Here is a 19,172-nt window from a genome sequence, read left to right as displayed (position 1 = left end):
CCATATAAATGAAAAATAAGTCCAGCAGCCAACCAAGAGTCATCACAAAGACTAGGGGTGACACGACAGCGTGAGCGGGCCTGGGTGTCAGCCAGCCCAGCCTGGGTGTCAGCCAGCCCGACCTGGGTGGCAGCCAAGCCGCACTAGCCAGCTAGCCGGCTAGCTGCCATGCGGCGGTGAAACGAGAGCGTGAGCCGGCCTGGGTATCAGTCAGCCCGGCCTAGGTGTCAGCCAAGCCGCCCTAGCCAGCTAGCTGCCATGCGGCGCTAGCAGTAACATCGTGAGAGATATGGGACTTCTTGATAAAATATGGGACTTCTTGATAAAACGAGCAGATATTTGAAGTTTACACCCCTACATTCTCGCCTGAAAATAGGGGAGGCTGTCATAAAGTTCAAAATCAGTAACTTAGCGCGCACAGCTGTATAGAAACTCCGTCGTGCTAGCTAGCACGCAGTACAGTTATTGTAACTGTCAGCACAACGAAAATAAACTACACCTAAACTCGGTTTATATCTGACCCAAATAGAGTGCAGTTAATAACGTCTTACCTGAAATTCAGTTCACCAGCCGCCTGCTTCTCCTGCATTGGGTTTCCCTTATCCACGATTGAGCTCCGCGTTAGCCACCACCGGTCGATCGGTGTTTCTTTCCCCGCATACGAGGGGAAGAGACATATACCGGTGGCTAACGCGGAGCTAGCTAGCCACCGGTATATGAACAACTCAGTTATTTTTTCCACATCGACCAGCATCATCGGCCCATATAAACGAAAAATAAGTCCAGCTAAGACAAAGACTGTTTGCGGAGCGATCGGGGGTGAAAGGAGTTAGAGACGCCTCACTGAAAGCCAAGCCTGGGTGCTTTTGAGCGAAGCGGCGCTAGCTAGCCGGCTAGCCGGCCGGCCAAACTAGCTAGCCGGCTAGCAGCAACATCGTGAGAAATCTGTTGCTAATATGGGATGTTTTGACAAAACGAGCAGATATTTGACGTTTACACACCTACATTCTCACCTGAAAACCGGTCGATCGGCGGCCGCCTCACATGTTTCTTTCCCCACATATGAGGGGAAAGAGACACATACCGGTGGCTAGCTAGCTCCGCGTTAGCCACCACCAAACAACTCAGTTAGTTTTTCATCATCGGCCCATATAAACGAAAAATAAGTCCAGTGTGAAACAGTCGCTTGGCGAGCGATCGGGTGGTTTAGCGAGTGTCAGCCTCTTAAGTTTAAGACAAGCCCGGCTGCTTTTTAAGCGACGCGGCGCAAGCTACCCAGCTAGCGTCAGTACACAGGAACTACTTCCGGTAGTTATACAAAATAAAAGCGTCCACAGGGACACAGCGGCCGCCTCGCATTACTCCCGACATACCACTAGAGTGAGCCAGCACACCACAAATGAAGTTTTCTTGTTCTCCATTCATTTCAATGGGAAAAAACTTGCATTAAAATATTCATATTTAAAAAACTATAGAAGTAATAAACACCAAAAGTCATAGCAACTCATTCCAGCTCCAGCCGCACACAATGATATATCATATGTAAACCTTGTCTCAAAACTGTGGGGCGAGTTAAGGTCCAAAATTTCAGGCGGAAAAAGAATAATAATAACTAGAAAGCGAAAATTTCTGAAGAAATTTTAAGTGTGCCTATGCCGCCGCTAATCAGTATAGTTTGCCATTCAAACGGCTACAGAGAGCAAAACTCACCGGAGCAGCCATTCTCCACCATGAACTATGGTAAAACCAAACACCGCTCGCGCCTCACAGATGACAGCTTACAGTTTTGTGTAAAGATGAGGTGACTTCGTACAGCCCCAATTTGTAGACGCTGTGCGCAGAGGTTCATAAGCAGACCCGACAATGTTTGCATGAACACACTTTGAAGCATTACGTTATGGACCACTTTTCACACATAGTTGCTGTACCCACACAGCCGGCTGTAGCTTTTCATCTCATAGCCCGACACATACACAAAAAAAAAAAAAAAAAAAAAAAAAAGCAGAGAGAGCACAGACTTTACACCTGAGAGGCGTGATTGCAGATGCCGCTGAGGTGGGTCCACCTCCCCTGCAGCGGCACTGCAGACCACGCCCTGCCACACACGTCAAACACGTAAAATAAATATTTATGCACTTTTCATTCACTTTTTGTTTTTTGTTATTTTTACACAGTGTTCTGAATGATTAACAATGGTCTACAGCCAATCTTGTGTATTATTATACAAACTTTGGTTGTAAGATTCAGATAACTATTTAATAAAAGCTAAATATTTTATATGAGAGTAAGAAAGAAAAGTATATCTTTGTCTCATACTCTCATCAGACAATACATGAACCTCTCAATAAACAAAATATTTGCTCGGCTTAAATGACAAACCGCTATTTTACACAGTGGAACACTTATTTTTAAACAAAACCAATGCAGTTCGCCACTGACAGTGCTTACCTTTGCACATCACAGTAAACACTGAACCAAGATGGCGCCCACGCGAACGAGAAATCTGAACTACGGTGTCCTGCAGAGGACAAATGGTCAAAATTTCTAAAATTTACAACATATATGCAGCTCAACAGCGACACCTTGTGACTTATTCCAGTCACTACCTTACATATACATAACGTCTTACCTGACATTCAGTTCACCGGACACTCATACTGAATCACCAGCCCATATAAATGAAAAATAAGTCCAGCAGCCAACCAAGAGTCATCACGAAAGACTAGGGGTGACACGACAGCGTGAGCGGGCCTGGGTGTCAGCCAGCCCAGCCTGGGTGTCAGCCAGCCCGACCTGGGTGGCAGCCAAGCCGCGCTAGCCAGCTAGCCGCCATGCGGCGGTGAAACGAGAGCGTGAGCCGGCCTGGGTATCAGTCAGCCCGGCCTAGGTGTCAGCCAAGCCGCCCTAGCCAGCTAGCTGCCATGCGGCGCTAGCAGTAACATCGTGAGAGATATGGGACTTCTTGATAAAATATGGGACTTCTTGATAAAACGAGCAGATATTTGAAGTTTACACCCCTACATTCTCGCCTGAAAATAGGGGAGGCTGTCATAAAGTTCAAAATCAGTAACTTAGCGCGCACAGCTGTATAGAAACTCCGTCGTGCTAGCTAGCACGCAGTACAGTTATTGTAACTGTCAGCACAACGAAAATAAACTACACCTAAACTCGGTTTATATCTGACCCAAATAGAGTGCAGTTAATAACGTCTTACCTGAAATTCAGTTCACCAGCCGCCTGCTTCTCCTGCATTGGGTTTCCCTTATCCACGATTGAGCTCCGCGTTAGCCACCACCGGTCGATCGGTGTTTCTTTCCCCGCATACGAGGGGAAGAGACATATACCGGTGGCTAACGCGGAGCTAGCTAGCCACCGGTATATGAACAACTCAGTTATTTTTTCCACATCGACCAGCATCATCGGCCCATATAAACGAAAAATAAGTCCAGCTAAGACAAAGACTGTTTGCGGAGCGATCGGGGGTGAAAGGAGTTAGAGACGCCTCACTGAAAGCCAAGCCTGGGTGCTTTTGAGCGAAGCGGCGCTAGCTAGCCGAGCTAGCTAGCCGGCCGGCCAAACTAGCTAGCCGGCTAGCAGCAACATCGTGAGAAATCTGTTGCTAATATGGGATGTTTTGACAAAACGAGCAGATATTTGACGTTTACACACCTACATTCTCACCTGAAAACCGGTCGATCGGCGGCCGCCTCACATGTTTCTTTCCCCACATATGAGGGGAAAGAGACACATACCGGTGGCTAGCTAGCTCCGCGTTAGCCACCACCAAACAACTCAGTTTTTCATCATCGGCCCATATAAACGAAAAATAAGTCCAGTGTGAAACAGTCGCTTGGCGAGCGATCGGGTGGTTTAGCGAGCGTCAGCCTCTTAAGTTTAAGACAAGCCCGGCTGCTTTTTAAGCGACGCGGCGCAAGCTACCCAGCTAGCGTCAGTACACAGGAACTACTTCCGGTAGTTATACAAAATAAAAGCGTCCACAGGGACACAGCGGCCGCCTCGCATTACTCCCGACATACCACTAGAGTGAGCCAGCACACCACAAATGAAGTTTTCTTGTTCTCCATTCATTTCAATGGGAAAAAACTTGCATTAAAATATTCATATTTAAAAAACTATAGAAGTAATAAACACCAAAAGTCATAGCAACTCATTCCAGCTCCAGCCGCACACAATGATATATCATATGTAAACCTTGTCTCAAAACTGTGGGGCGAGTTAAGGTCCAAAATTTCAGGCGGAAAAAGAATAATAATAATAATAATAATAATAATAATAAATCCGAGCAATAGTAATAAGTGTGCCTTCGCATAGGCACACTTAATAATAATAATAAATCCGAGCAATAGTAATAAGTGTGCCTTTGCATAGGCACACTTAATAATAATAATAATAATAATAAATCCGAGCAATAGTAATAAGTGTGCCTTCGCATAGGCACACTTAATAAATCCGAGCAATAGTAATAAGTGTGCCTTCGCATAGGCACACTTAATTAACGTTACAGATGCAAAATGTTACCACTAGATGTCAGATTGCAGACACAGAGCACCAGTGATGAACCTGCCAATTCTGCTAGTCTATGGCAAAAGCAAATCTGGCTCCATGGCGTCAGGCAGTGAGGACAGGGGCCACCCTCATGAAGTCAGTTTCTGATTGTTTAGTCAGACATTCATGCCAGTGTCCTGCTGGGGGTCATATTCAAGTTCTGGCAGTGTTCACCCTGTTCCTTCTTGCACAAAGAAGATGGGTTAAGGACCATCTACAGCAACTTCCTGTCTCCTGGAATCTCCTCCATGCTCTTGAGATTGTGCTAGGAGACACAGCAAACCTTCTGTCAATGGTTCGTATCCTGGAGGAGTTGGAATACCTCTAGGGTCCAGGTATCGCCTCATGCTACCATCTGCTACTAAACTGACCAGATCAATATCCTACAAGTGTAACTGACTTTATGCAATACTCTGATTAAAAATGGTTCCTTTAAAATCTGAGATATGCATTTTGCAGCATTCCTAAGTTCCTTGAGAGAATTGAGGTTTAGATGAATAATTTATAAAAGAAGAAATCAGGATTTGAAAATACAGATAACACTTACTGAGTTTCTCGTAGAATGTGAGACCCTCAAACATGCGCTGGTACATCAGAGCTTGTTCTGCTGGGCCATCTGGGATCAGTTTGGTTCCCTGGGATTTAAACTGGCTCTGCAAGACATTAGGAAAAGACACACATTTAACTGGGGCACATTTTGTGATGTTGCATTCAGTGTGAGTGAATATTTTGTCAAAATGACGTTCTCACCTCCAGGTAAAAACAGGCTGCATAAGATTCATTGATGACATTGTCTCCATGTTTGAAAGTGGGAATCTGAAAAAGAAATTATAATAGTGTCAGCAAGAAAACTGTCATTAGGTACTGTATAACAGGTTTTAATGCTAAGGCTACTGGGTGTTAATTAGGTTAACCGTTTGTATATCAAACAAATACAATTAAAAAAAATTGATTACTTATTTTAACAGAACTTTACTGGGATAAAATAACACTCTGCAGTGTTTCCCATATTTATGGTTAAAGGCCAGTTTCCAGTCTGAGATTTGGAAAGTGTAAAGATGTAAATTAAACTGCTTATTTTACTACACTTAGTCAGCTGCAGGTTATATTCAAGAGCCCATATTCAACGATACAACCCCTCATTTCTACATTTTATTTAACACTGTCCTGCTTTTGTGCTGTTCCCTAATAAATTCAATAAGACGCATTTAAAGTCTGATGGAAGTGTGCTAGTATATGCTAGTCAAGTTCAAACTGGTTATCTTAAAGCTTTAATATGCATTTAAACATTTTAAACTAGTCGGTTTTTATGATAAATGAAGACAGCTACACGGTGCATTTCTCGCCTCAGATGCTTTCATAAACACATTTCCGTTAACTTTTCTCTAACGTAAACGAGCCGCCATGTTGGTGCAGTTCGAAACACTGCTGCAAACTCGCGTGCTCATCTCTACAGCCCATATTTTTTCGAGCACGTGTCAGCTCCCGAGAAATGCTCATCCAATCAGGTGCAGCAGGGCGTGTCCTGAAGCGTCTTCCTTGAAGAAAAAAATTTCCTTGAGTAAATGAATATACGCTAAATGAAACGTTCAGTTTTTATGATTTTGTAAAAGCATTAATCAGAGTTGACACTATTTGCCGCCGTTACTGCAACTCTTTATCCGTTAACCGTCCTGCAGAGCAACAGCGCAGATATCAGTGTTTATGACCGTGACGTTAACGTGAGGCAATTATATAATATTACGGTGCAAAGTCAAGTGTTTTGTTAGTTATACGGGGTGATTTGATAAAAGCTCCTCCCTACCTGTCCCCTGGGGTTTATATCTAACACTTCTTTGGACTTGTGCTCCATTTTATCGAAGGACAGCAGTTTTTGGTTGTAGCCCTGCAGGTTCTTCTCCTCCAGAGCGATCATCACCCTCCAACAGGGACAAGAGCCGGTCGCCCACAGCAGAGTCATTGCCTTGGCCATGGCTTTAACTTGAGATTCACAGTTTGGACGGTCACTGAACTGGACGCACAAAGCAAATGCGCAGACGACAAACTCAACTTACTTTTCTTATGGTTTGTAGGAGGGGATGTCAAGCTTTTATAAGAGCGTGATTGCCATCTACTGGCTGGAAGAAAAAACTACAACTCAGTCATCTTCTATCAGTTTGCCTCCTTTATATTTTTGATAGTCACCACTGAATGATTTGTTGAAATAAATAAAATGAATTAATAAAAAAAATAAAATATTTGTTTCTTTGTTTACCTTCTGCACTTTGTGTAGTCGATGACAAGATGTACATTGTACACATCCTCCTCCAAATATTCACATATGCCTCTATCCCAATACAATATAGTATTATATAGTATTTAAGCATAATTAGAAAGGTGACTGACCTGAAATAAATAAGCTGTTTTTATGAAGAATAACTGATGGAAGCTGTGTTAATATTTATTGCAAATTGCAACATTAAGTCATTTTATTTTTAAACAAATATATAAACAGCAAGCGTCAGCCTGAGTGATGTAAAAATAAAATAAGCCAGTAAAAGCAATAAAAAAAAAACACAATACACACAAATAATGAATGTTAAGACTCAGAGAAAAAGCCAAGGAATAAAAAATATGTTTTAAAAGACAGTGGTCAGGTCCTGATGTGAAGCAGCAAGCAGGTCCAAAGTTCCGAGTCAGCTACAGCAAAGGCCCGATCACTGCATTCATTTATTTATTTGAGAGGGAGATAGATCACTAAGTCATCAGCATAATAGTTAAATGAAATTCCATATTCTTTGACAATTGATCTTAATTGGAGCATATAAAGAGAACAAAGTCATCCTAGAAATGACCCTTCTAGGATCCTACATGTGAATGGAGGAGGTGACTCTGAAAGCCGCCCAACATGATGGAAAACTTTCTCCTCACACTACAAAAAGGTCATATTGCCACTCACTACATGGGAGAAGGACCCAAAACCAAAGTGCTCTAACAAAGCTTTATCTATAAGGTGATTTGTTGCTGCTGTGGTCAAGTTTTAAGAATAAAAAAAAATCTTGTGAAAAATTAAGAGTACAGTAAGCAAGCTGTTTAAATGTTTTTATTTCACAGACTTACAGGAATTCTCTAAAATGACAAAGGGAGGATTCTTTGTGTTTCAGAGGTCCTTCAGGATGTCATAACCCTGTGGACTGGCCACCCAGTGTGGGGGCCACGTGGTTTTAATGCTGGCTCTGTTCTTCAGCAGGCTGTAATATTTGGCCAATTTAGGATAACGCCCCACAGACAGCCTAAAGAGAAAACACATCATGTTACTGGAAAAAGGCGATTGGACTGCAGCTTCACACAAATCAACTGCTTAGCTACCCACCCGAAACAAAATGCACAAGCGATGCTTGGAAAGACGATCACATCGGCTAGGGAGAAGGCCCCTGCTAGGTATGAGCCAGCAGCCACCTAGATGGAGAAGTGAAAGACGCAGTACTGTCAACACAGTGTGTGAGTGCCTGCAAGTGTACACAAGTGTGTGCGTATTGTTCGTACATTCTCCAGGTAACCCTCCCACAGTTTGAGTTCAGCAGTCAGAGCCTCTTTGTTTCTCTTTACAGCAAAGTCGTGCCTCTCCTCTTCAGGGACGGAGCAGTCGTAGTAGATAACTGAATCTGAAGCAGAACGCACATTAATGTGTGACTGTTTTCATGGCTTCTGTCCCCTCTGTAACTCAGCGCTCAGACTTGTGCAAGTGTAACTTACTGAGTTTATCAGTGAGGGCAAGGCCCTCCATCATGTGTTGGTACATCGCGGCTTGGTCATCAGCACTGTCAGGAATCAGCTTGATGCCCTGAGACTTAAACTGATTCTGTTTCAACAGTGAGAAAACAATAATCAAAGCAGTGTACTAAAAGCTAAACAAATTATAAATACAATAAATTCAAGTAATCAATTAAAATATTGCCGTTTACCTCGAGGTATAAGCATGTTGCACAGGACTCATTCAGGATGATGTCTCCGTGCTTGAACGCGGGAAGCTGACAGAAAAAAATTGGCAGAAGACGTCAGGTTTTGAGGCTCATCATTGTGTAGTGCACCTTGTATCTGTGCTGTTAGTGCCTTTGAGAGCACGTTATTTAGGACGAATTAGCAGATGCCCCTGTTTGTGTGTTGTACCCATAGTTTGAAAAACAAGCTTACAGACACACCTGAACAGGGACTCTACAGACATCTTTTACATACAGTCTATGTGTTAGCTGCTCCCACATTGTGCCTTCATCTCTGTCAGTAAGAGACTGGTCTTCTATCCAGACGCTACCCCTGTTGATATGTGTTAAAATAACTATAATACTTTTTTTTTTTTTTTAAGGCTGTTATGTCATGGTTGTACACTTTGCTGTGATCATTATGTGCACCTACCTGTCCTCTTGGGTTGACTTCCAAGACTTCCTGAGATTTGTGCTCTCCTTTCTCAAAGGACAGCAGTTTGCGTTTGTAACCCTGCAGCTTCTTCTCCTCCAGAGTGATCATAACACGCCAGCAGGGAGCTGATCCAGCCCCCCACAGCAGACTCATTAACTTTGCCATGGACGCAGGGACCAAAGACGCAGCGCTGAGCACTGATTAACAAAACCATGAATGAATGCAGAGCTGCACAAACTGGACAAACACCGTAAAGCGAGCAGCAGCAGCGCATTTTACGGCACCTGATTATTCCAAAGGTTATCAAGTAGAACCACACCACGTGGCTCACAATCACAGAGGTGAACGCTGGGGGAAGGAATGACACGCAGATCCAAGTTTGCACTCTATGGTTTTTATTTTATTGCAGAATGTGTATACACGGCATTTCAAGTGAAAGTGTTTATAAGAACGTTCAGCTCACTACATGGCATTCATGCAGTGGTGTTTCCCAGTTTCTTGCGTCTAGACTGTTCAAGTTGGTACGTGACAGAGTGTGACCACAGAGCTCAAATCAAACGTCCAGATAATGCTCCTCCCTCTGTTTCTCTCTCTCTCTCTTAGCAGGGAGCAACACATTTCTTCAATTCACAAAAAGAAAAAACAAGCCACAATTGATCCTTTGTCTCAGACTATAATACACGTTTCTACAGCAATTACAAAAATAATACACAATGTGAAATGCACTAAACATGCACACTGTAGAGTTTACAGTATTTAGGACCTGGCAGCTGACAAGGGCATTTACACATATCATGCAGAACTGTCTGCATGTTCCTCAAAATAGATTATTAAAATGTTTTTGTTTTGTTTTTTTAAAAAAAAGTCCATTTTTTTTTCTTTTTACACTTTACAAACAGTTCCTCTGAGATAAAAACTATTTTTTGTGTTTTCAGTCGTTCATTTCAGCATGAGACTATTAAAGTGGACTTATTATGCTCTTCCTCGTTTTCTGGCAAATATGCACTGTTACACTGGCGTATGCAGTTTCAAGTAAGCGTGTCAGCATATATGCAGTAACCCCGTGAGCCACACACTTCAAAACTGAGCCTTTTTTCTTTCCTACTCATGGCACTGTATGATCGATGAGAGCAGATATCCCTAATACGATCAAATCTTTTGTTTTTAAGAGAAAGCCAATCAGAAAAGAGTTGGCTTAAAGGGCGGGGGGGGGGGGGGGGGGGGGGGGGGGGGGGGGTTTCTTTTTAAACTAGCGGAGCCAAAAAACTAAAAATATGGAGTGGGAAATGAGCACAATGGGTCCACTTTAATGTTATTTAAGGTGCAAGACGTCAGAGCTTTGCAAATAAATACTGAAAAAAAACAAAAAACAAACAAAACAGAGAAGATTTTCAACAGTAATACTCATGAGAACCATGCCTTAGGAAGTGAAATTTAGGACGTGAATACGTTAACGAAGAGAGAACGGAGGTACAGCATCGCCCCTTTGAAGTGAAAGGCACTCATCAGCTTGATAATCTTTCGCGTCCCTACAAAAGCACAGCCACGCTCATTACTTTTCAGATGTGTAGATGCTCTCACTGATAATCTTTGTTTTTTCTCCAGGGAACAAATTCAAATTCATCCTCAGCCTGGCAAACTTCACAACCAAAATTCACAGTTTAAACAAATGAAGAAAAAAAAAAAAAAACACAAACCCCAAAAACGGTGACGTCACAGCTGCTGACACTCACAAGCGAAAATCATCCCAGCATTCAAATCGTTTTCAGATAAATAAATAATTCAGTGTAGAGGCAGCGTCACTTGAATACATTTTCCTTTTCCTTGCCTAACTGAACAGAATCAGTCCTTATGAGAAGCATTCCCTCATGACCTCCACTGTTTCTTCTGGAAGGTGAAAATGTCGTAATGCCGCCTCTTCACTCAGAAACATCAGGCAGAAAGAGCCGCTGGGAAAAACCTAAAAGGACAAAGGCTGACAGAGATTTCACACAGACATCTGAAGCTGAGTTTTCACGGCGAGAGGTGGATGATCACATCTGTGGCTCTGGGGAATCAGTTAGCCCTAAAGCGAGAGCTTCTTCTGGCGTCAGGCCGTTTTTCAGCGTCCGCCTCACTGTGAAGAGAAGACGCGGAGAGTCACCGTGCAGTCGTGTGATGTTTTCATGTTCTCCAGTTCTGCACTACGTACTAACTGAATGCATGCTCCAGGATTTATAATATACTGTAATTAACCTGCTGAGACTTACATCTGCTCTGCATGGGGTTTATTACAATCCATATCTCGGCTTTGGTAACAATCAACAAATAACAGTCATATTTACTTGGTTTTAAACAGAGAAATTAATGGTGAACATGTAATTAAGAGGCCATAAATAACCATTAAACTTATGCAGTTGAGTGCTTACATTAGAAATCTATTTTTTGACGTGAATAGGTTTTTTGAAATTGCATGTTTAAACATGCAGATGAGCTCCTAGCCATCTAAATTACCACCTCGGTATTTGCAAAGAGATGTCTAAGTATGAGATAAAGCCAAATTTCACTTTGTTGACTAATAGAAAAAATAAACTGTTTACACACGGAGGATTCTGAATATTACGTTTTATGACTTTATTTCCTATCAATGTGCTGCTAGAAAAAAAATCAGGATCTGAAAGGTTCCAACACACAGGACCTGAGCTGGAAAGTCTGGTATGTAAAAACTTATGTAAAAGCTGCTGAAGTAATGATTTCTGGCTCAGAGTATGTGGAAAACATATCTTCTACTCTGAGCACATTTAATGGAGACATTGGAGAGAAACGTGTATATTTGGCATGCAGAGTGGAGCAGCTGGGGGTTTATGAGAGCCTTTGACTCAAGCATGGGTTAGACTCCTTGATCCGAATGAGCGAATGAAATATACTCTCATTAAATATGCAACAACTTTCTGAAATTTCCAACAAATAAAATACTAAAATATACATCTAAGCAGACATTTACTAGTATGAAATAAAACATGTTTGGGAAGCAAAAAATAACTATATACGTGTGTGTGTGTGTGTGTGTGTGTGAAAACTCGGTTTCATGTTAGACCCACCAGGCACCAGGTAGGTAATGTTTGGTTTTAGAAAGATAAGACAGATAAAACACCATGCTTGTGGTTTCAGCAGCAGGACTTTAATAACCACAGTGTGTCATTTAAGGATCTGTATAGAGTCCATCTTTTATATACAGTCTACAAACTGTACTCTACCTCATGTAGAAACAATTATGTTTTTGCCTGTAGTGACTTTAAGGTGCTTAATTTCCCTTCGCTTTCAGCTACTCTGATTGCTGTATTTAGCTTTATATTTATATGAAAGCAGTGTCATGATTTTGAAGTGTTTTTTTTTCTTTTTTGAAAAATCTCAAACTATATTTCACATATTTTTTCTTATGCTTGTTTCCTGATGTCTTCTTGGAGGTGTTACTCATCATCCACGGTGCAGTCAGCTTCTTAGATTAGATACATTTTCATGGTCATGCTTTCAGTTTGAAAACCTGATATATTCAGAACTTAAATTAGCGTGACATGTGCAGTTGGGACAGAGGTGAGCTCGTACATGACTTGCGGTTGGCCCTGGATCTCCTCCTCTCTCTGGGCTGGGTTCTGGTTCCTGGACCCTGAGTGGCTGACCTCACTATGCGCTCCATGATTTCGTCTGCAGCATCATCTCCACAGATCTGAGGGTCCTCCACAGGCGGAGTCCATGCCTGCATGCTGCGTCCTGCATAAACAGGTGAGAAAATCTTTAGTAGGGAAATCCTTTCGAGTGACCCAACTCCAGAAATCTTCTTTCTCCCTTCCCCACCTCCTCGTCCAGGCCGTGACCTGGTCCGTGTCCGCAGTCCCGGCACGCCGCTGCCCTCCTTGTCACTGCCACTGAGGCTGGTTCTCAGCACCGCTTTCATGTGCTCGTGCTCTGCAGCATCCTCGGCATGCTCCAAACCCTGAGGCTGCTCAATTTCCTGACCCCCACTGGGGGCGCTGTTGTTGCTCCCTGCGCTACTCCGACCACACTGTTGGAGCGAGACGGAATCAAAGAGGATCAGAATTTAGCAGCTGAGTATTCTGAACTTTAACACGGCAAAGTGGAAGCACCAAGAAAAACATCCAACTGCAAACAGTACAGTGCCTGGTGCCTTTGACGTATCGTTTAGTCGTTTAGATGCAGTTAGTGGATTCATGCACACAAACACACAGACAGTTGATACCTCACGCTCCTCTTCATCATCAGACTATGGGAGAAATAAAGAGTGAAAGTCAAAGAATAGTTGCGGATAGAATAGAATGAAGCGAGAAAGATGAAAAAGCAGCACTTCAGTTTGAAGAACAAAAAGGGGTTGGAAGTGTGTGTGTGTGTGTGTGTGTGTGCGCGCGCGTGTTTGAGAGAGAGAAATACTCACAGCAGTGTTTACGTCCATGATCATCTTTCCTCGGGTCTTGTTGCGCTCGCGATGGTCGGCTCGTTTCTGTTTCTGCTGCAGCACACGCTCTCGGGTGGTCCGGTACTCCAGCGCAAACTCGCTGAGGATTTTACTGAACCTGTGGACGCTGATCTCTCTCACACTGTAGGCCGGGTGACCAAGGAACAGCAGGAAGGAGTGGAACCTGAAAGGAAGAAGATGAGGGTGATGGCAACTCTTCCTACCTCCTGTTTTATGTGTTGCACTACACAGATTTCCTCATTCACACAGCACAGTGTTGGTTTTAGTAGACTAATTAGTTTTTTGTTTTTTTTTGTGGTAAACATCAATAATACATGATTCAAACTGTGAGACGAGCTACCTGTTGATGATCCTGCGGTGAACAATCTTAAGGATGATGATTCGCTCTGCGCAATCTTTGAGGAAGTCGGACATCTTCTGCTTCAGCTGGGGCTTCATCTCGTGCTTGGCAATCACCTTCAGGTGGTCCCACGAGGCTTTGCAGCGCCGCTCCATTTGACACAAGTTCTCCTGCAGCTGGTCAAAATCCACCTGTTGAAAATAACGTTTATACAATCCAATTCAAATTACTCAAACACAGGATATCTTAGTGCCCAGGGGCGTAATTTCCAGGGAGATTTGGGGTTTATGGCCCCTCCAATAATCAGACCCAACCAATATAACCCCCCAATAAAATTAGGAATTATCTTGCATAAATAGGCTGTTGATTTTCTTTACTTATTTCAGTTATTACCAGCAAAATAGTTGCACGTTTAATCATCTGGGAATTTACGCAGATTTATTTATTTATTTAGACAGAGATCTTGACCTCCCCAATGTTCAGCACAAAGTTATGCCGATGTTAGTGCCCATTTACAAGATTTATGTAAAATGATACTAAAGATTTAAAGAATGTCTATATGTGTGTTCATCTTTATGTCCTCGGCTTATATTGAATTTTACTTCAAAAATGATTCTCAGTTGTCTGGATGAACAGCCCCTCTAATGGTTTCAGGTCCATTTTAAAGTCCACTTACCATTTATATAGGTGTTCCACAGGGATCTATTCTTGGACCTCTTTTATTCACTCTCTATATAAGCAACTTTATCTCAGCCACTCAAAACTGCAATGTAGAATTTACATGCTGATGACACTATTCTATATGCCACTGGCTCTTGCCTTGATCTGGCCATTGCAAATCTACAGTTTAATCTACAGTGGGTCAAAATCCTCTGGTCATACATAAATTTATTTTAAGCACTAATAAATCAAAATGCATGGTATTTATAAGGTCACCTAAAAGTATCCAACCACATTCAAAACTTTCATGGTGATAGAAGTGAAACTTTTAATTGTTATAAATATTTAGGACAACTACTCTTGCACATACATTTTTTTAAATGTGTGTCTAATAATTCATCCTAAACAACACCAATTTTAAACCAAAAACCACGTCTCAACCTTCAAAAAGGCCCTGGGATCACACACACACATTCAACCAACAACTAACCAGGGATACACTTTTCCTCAACAGCTTTTGTTTGCATGTTTAACAGGTAAGGTTCCTTTCCCCTTCTGCTCTGAAATTTAAATGATTATTGGCTGCGGGTTGATAATTTGATTGTGGCGTGAGGTGCTTCCAACTTCAGTTCAGTCAGGGGAAAAAAATTATGTTTTATCTTTTTAGGTTTTTGGACTTATTTTGACAAAATTCAAGCAAATGTAAGTCTTGATCTTTTACAGTGTAGAGATGCAGAATAGGTTAGCAGTGAATGCACAGCATACTTTTGCAGAGCGCGTGATGGCTCCTATCTCTGAGTAGAGGTCGGTGCTCTGAGGGAAGTTTTCCACCACCACAGAGCAAACGTGATGGAGCAGTGACTGCTTATGGACCGTGTCCTTTACTTCTGGAACCTTCTCCAAATAGGTCAGCTCGAAGCCTTTAGCCTGGAACAGGAATGTTGTGTTTATTTTGAGAAACAAACTCAGATTCTACTGACTTGTCTCCCAGTAATCTGATGTAATAGTCATGACTCACATTGGTGCCGTTGAGGAAGTTTCCGATGGAGAGCAGCGTAGAGAGGACGTAGCGGATAGTTTTGTTCTTCTCCAGCTGATCCATACCCTCCTTCAGATCCTGCAGTGGCTCTGCTACTTCCTAGTAGGAAAACACACACACACACACACACACACACACACACACACACACACACACACACACACACACACACACACACACACACACACACACACACACACAGTTATACAAGTTAATTAAGACTCCCAAAGACATGTGTTTCATTAGTCTGCCATTAAATAAACAGCGAACAGGTGCATGTTGTCTGCCACCTAAAATCTGCTCTTGTTTAAGGTCGCGAGAGGTTGCCACAGAGGTTGCTGCTTCAGTCAAACTTCAGCACGAAACATGTTTCTGATTAAGTCGACCTCTTGTTTCTGTGCAGCCGGTTCTCTTGAGTGCATGTGTTTGTGTGCCTGCATGCTGTGCTTCCCTCCATTAAAGCTTCCACTTCCAAAGCGGAGCCGGGAGCACGGCTCTGCCGAATATGCGGTGGGGGGAATCGTGCCTTACATGGAGATTAAAGACAACAACATCCCGCTGGATGCTGTAAAATTTACAGGGCGGTAACAGAGGGGCAGCATGTTTCTCATACTCCAGGCTTTGGCTTTGAACTTCTCCTCCTGGATGCATTCTTCGCTCGAATAAAACACGACGCCGTGCCAGAAGAAGACGAGGTGCCGCTAATAAGCGTGCATATTTTGTCATGATGTAACTATGTTGATGCTTTGCGGATGTTCTTTGTACTAAAAGGATGTTGATACTTAGTGATACGGGTTTAAAGAGTACACACAATAAGCACACATGCTGAGCACATTTGCTCAAACCTCTGTGGTCTGTTTCTGCTTTAAGGAAACCACTTTTACTTGCTAAGTATCATTTCAAATGTGGATGTAGTGATGGTGTTGGTTCCCTCCCCTTATGGAAAGTACATTTTTCTTAACACTCTTGAGGTTTTTGTTGTTTCACCTTCTCCGTTGCCTCGTAGTCCATTTTAAAGGCCCAGAGCTGGAGTCTGGCAGAGAGCTCACTGATGGAGGACAGGGTGAGGAGAAACTGCTCTGCAGAGCCCAGCGGGACATCAGGGTTGGCCAGCTGAGCCTCCTGAATCTTCTGCTTCTCCTCCTCTGTGGGGATCATCGTCAGGATTTTCTGCGAGGGGAAAAATGAAATTGTGGGATTAGAGAGGACAGCAAAGTGCAGATGTGATCTGTTTATCACTCCCTTTCTTTTTTACCATTGTTTGAATCTCTCACCTCTATGCCCTCCTTGTTGAGAGCATACTCGTCAAAGTTGAGGATGGCTGTCTTGATGGTGCGAGGTGGAGGCAGGACTGTCAGACCAATATTGATGGCGTTGCTCCTTTTGGAATCCAAAACGATGATCTCTTGGCGTTTGCCATCGGCCGCTGTTTTCTGGAGCATAAAAATACAGACGGGGGGAGGGGGGGTCACTGCTGGATCTCTGTTTTGCTCCCTCCTGTATTTTCTGCGTCTCGTTTCTCAGTGTGGTCTGGTTTATGGGCTTGTAAGGATTAGAAATTTCAACAACGTGGAGCTGCACTCCCAGAATGAAGGAAAAGTTAATATACTGTGTAGGAATTTAAGTACAACACAATGTGAGTTTGTACAAAGACCACAAGACCTTTTTGCCATCCAAACAGAAACTTGTGACTGTTTTTTTATTAGAACAAGACGAGGATTAACATGTGTCTTTTTGTAACTATGCAATGTGTAAATACAGTTTATATGTTTGATGTTTCCTTCCAATAGTTTTAAGCTACCTGGAGACAGAGGGGTTGCATGTCTACTCTGCTGGCGGTATGCAATTGCAACAATATTGGGAATAAATAAGCATGTTCATAGCATGTTTTTGTGTGTTAGAGCAGCGGTCTCCAACCTTTTTTGCGCCACGGACCGGTTTATGCCCGACAATATTTTCACGGACCGGCCTTTAAGGTGTCGCGGATAAATACAACAAAATAAAACTAGTACCGGCACCGAAAAAAAGAAGATGTATTCATAACACACGTGAAAAGACCAAGGAAAACCGAGTGAACGATCAAAATGATAACAAAATAACGCTGAAAACCGATAAAAACCCTGAAAACCATACTTTTCACACCTGAGCCTCAACTCTCGCGGCCCGGTACCAAATGACTCACGGACCGGTACCGGTCCGAGGCCCGGGGGTTGGGGACCGCTGTGTTAGAGCGCTGAAATCAATTCAAGAGATTTTTTTCAGATAGTGGTTGTGTTTTGTTTTTTTCACTCCATTTTTCCTTCTTTGATGAACAGGACCCCTCTCAGATGATAAAAAAATGGTATGATCCTTCATATTCAGAGTCGGAACGTGCAGACATGAATTAAAATTTGCCTCCACAGGACGCAAATGCCTGAGTTCCCTTTTTACTCTAACTTTGTTGTACTACATGTGTGTCTGCTGTATAGCCACATACATGATGGTGGGACTTCACAAACCAGTGTCTAGTCCTATGTATTTTTCATGTATTGATTAAGCTCATGAGAATACATCAGTTTGTTGGAAGACGTACTTACACGCTACTCAATGTAAATTTATGTGTACAACATTCTTTTTTTTCTATTAAATAAATAAAAAACAAACGACTGACTGTACCTTTAAGCTTGGAGACAAAAGAAATACGTGTCACAAAAGTACACCGGCTGTAGAAGGGAAACTTTATTTGATTTAAAATATTCTAACCATGTTATTTTAATAGGAAGGTTAAGAATGCACATTATGAGAGCAACATGAATGAAGCTTCTTCTGACCTCAGATGGCTTCAGTGCACCGGTGGTCCACTGCTGCTTTGATAACTACAGACCACCATCATGCCGTCACATTATTTGTAGTCCAGTAGCTGAACTGAAGTGACCTACTACTAACTCATTCAGCTCAAAAATATATTGGGGGGGAGGGGGGTGGTGGTAGCAGTGGATCAAAGTGCGAGAGGCCTGGCTTTATCTTCCCTTCTTTGCAGATCATATTTTTCTTATTTTGAGGCTTTGTGAGAATTACAACCGACTGCACCGTTTGATCAGGATCAAGACACACATGACCTTGTTTAACCTGTGAAAAATCTGCCTTCAAAGTAAAAAAAATAATGGACAAAAACTTTTAACTGCTTGACAAAGATTTGATAATTTATATAAAAAGCAAATTTTGAACTAGTTCTATTTATTGTTATTAAATGGATAATCTCGCGGCACTTCTCTTAGATGCTGCTAGAACTAGTTTTTGGAGTCAGTATCGTACAGTTACATACCTTTGTAACTGGTATTTCCTTTGACTTTGTCTCAAACAGGTGTTCCAGTTTGGCTGTGTCCAACTTCACCGGTTCCAGTTTGGACCAGAATGACTCTCCACTCCTCTTGTAGTCCCTGTACTGACAGTCTGTCGGACGCACCTGATCACAAACAAAACAAGCATGAGTGCATCAGATGGAGACATGTGTCAGACTCCCACTTCCTACAATAAAAGAGGTAAATGAGAGACTCTGAACTCAACGAACCACAAATACCAGCGGCCAAAGGAACATGTTGAGTGAGTCATTGTTTCTGGTGACTGTTTCATCTTAACTGGCTAATGGAAACATGCAGTTAAAAAAAAAAAATCAACTTGGTATTTTGGCCCATAGCATCTTCGGCAATAGAGAATACGGA

General features: G+C 42.5%; 3 protein-coding genes across 7 annotated transcripts in view; all 3 read right to left on the bottom strand.

Annotated features, from left to right (window-relative positions):
• LOC308384252 (glutathione S-transferase A-like) overlaps positions 1-6,635 on the bottom strand; it is a 34,084-nt gene extending 27,449 nt beyond the window's left edge. The window contains exons 1-3 of the mRNA XM_080862722.1: positions 6,371-6,635; positions 5,317-5,382; positions 5,114-5,219 (exon numbers count right to left, since the gene is read on the bottom strand). Coding sequence (XP_080718848.1) covers positions 5,114-5,219; positions 5,317-5,382; positions 6,371-6,538 — 340 coding nt within the window. The 5' untranslated portion in view covers positions 6,539-6,635. The remainder of the gene's footprint in view (positions 1-5,113; positions 5,220-5,316; positions 5,383-6,370) is intronic.
• A 1,008-nt stretch (positions 6,636-7,643) lies between these two features.
• LOC308384254 (glutathione S-transferase A-like) lies at positions 7,644-9,126 on the bottom strand (the record flags this gene model as incomplete). The annotated part of the gene is made up of 6 exons (XM_080862724.1): positions 7,644-7,838; positions 7,919-8,004; positions 8,092-8,210; positions 8,302-8,407; positions 8,511-8,576; positions 8,959-9,126. 6 exons carry the CDS (start codon positions 9,124-9,126, stop codon positions 7,706-7,708), a joined length of 678 nt encoding a protein of 225 aa, XP_080718850.1. The 3' UTR covers positions 7,644-7,705.
• Positions 9,127-10,205: 1,079 nt separating this feature from the next.
• Positions 10,206-19,172, bottom strand: part of fhod3a (formin homology 2 domain containing 3a) — a 68,724-nt gene continuing 59,757 nt past the window's right edge. For 4 of the 5 annotated variants that reach the window (XM_080862609.1, XM_080862610.1, XM_080862612.1 and 1 more), the window contains 11 exons: positions 18,776-18,916; positions 16,746-16,904; positions 16,459-16,641; positions 15,451-15,570; positions 15,198-15,359; positions 13,773-13,963; positions 13,391-13,595; positions 13,199-13,222; positions 12,796-13,003; positions 12,547-12,711; positions 10,206-11,077 (listed from right to left, as the gene is read on the bottom strand). In XM_080862609.1, the coding sequence (XP_080718735.1) occupies positions 10,995-11,077; positions 12,547-12,711; positions 12,796-13,003; positions 13,199-13,222; positions 13,391-13,595; positions 13,773-13,963; positions 15,198-15,359; positions 15,451-15,570; positions 16,459-16,641; positions 16,746-16,904; positions 18,776-18,916 (1,641 nt within the window). In that variant the 3' untranslated portion in view covers positions 10,206-10,994. The remainder of the gene's footprint in view (positions 11,078-12,546; positions 12,712-12,795; positions 13,004-13,198; positions 13,223-13,390; positions 13,596-13,772; positions 13,964-15,197; positions 15,360-15,450; positions 15,571-16,458; positions 16,642-16,745; positions 16,905-18,775; positions 18,917-19,172) is intronic. The other variant, XM_080862611.1, reaches the window with a different exon arrangement.

This window comes from Rhamphochromis sp. 'chilingali' (assembly GCF_963969265.1).
Source record: "Rhamphochromis sp. 'chilingali' genome assembly, chromosome: 17".
In the NCBI taxonomy this organism is placed as follows: Eukaryota; Metazoa; Chordata; class Actinopteri; order Cichliformes; family Cichlidae; genus Rhamphochromis; species Rhamphochromis sp. 'chilingali'.
The sequence above is the reverse complement of the archived record's forward strand: the minus strand, read 5'-3'. Positions and strand labels throughout refer to the sequence as shown.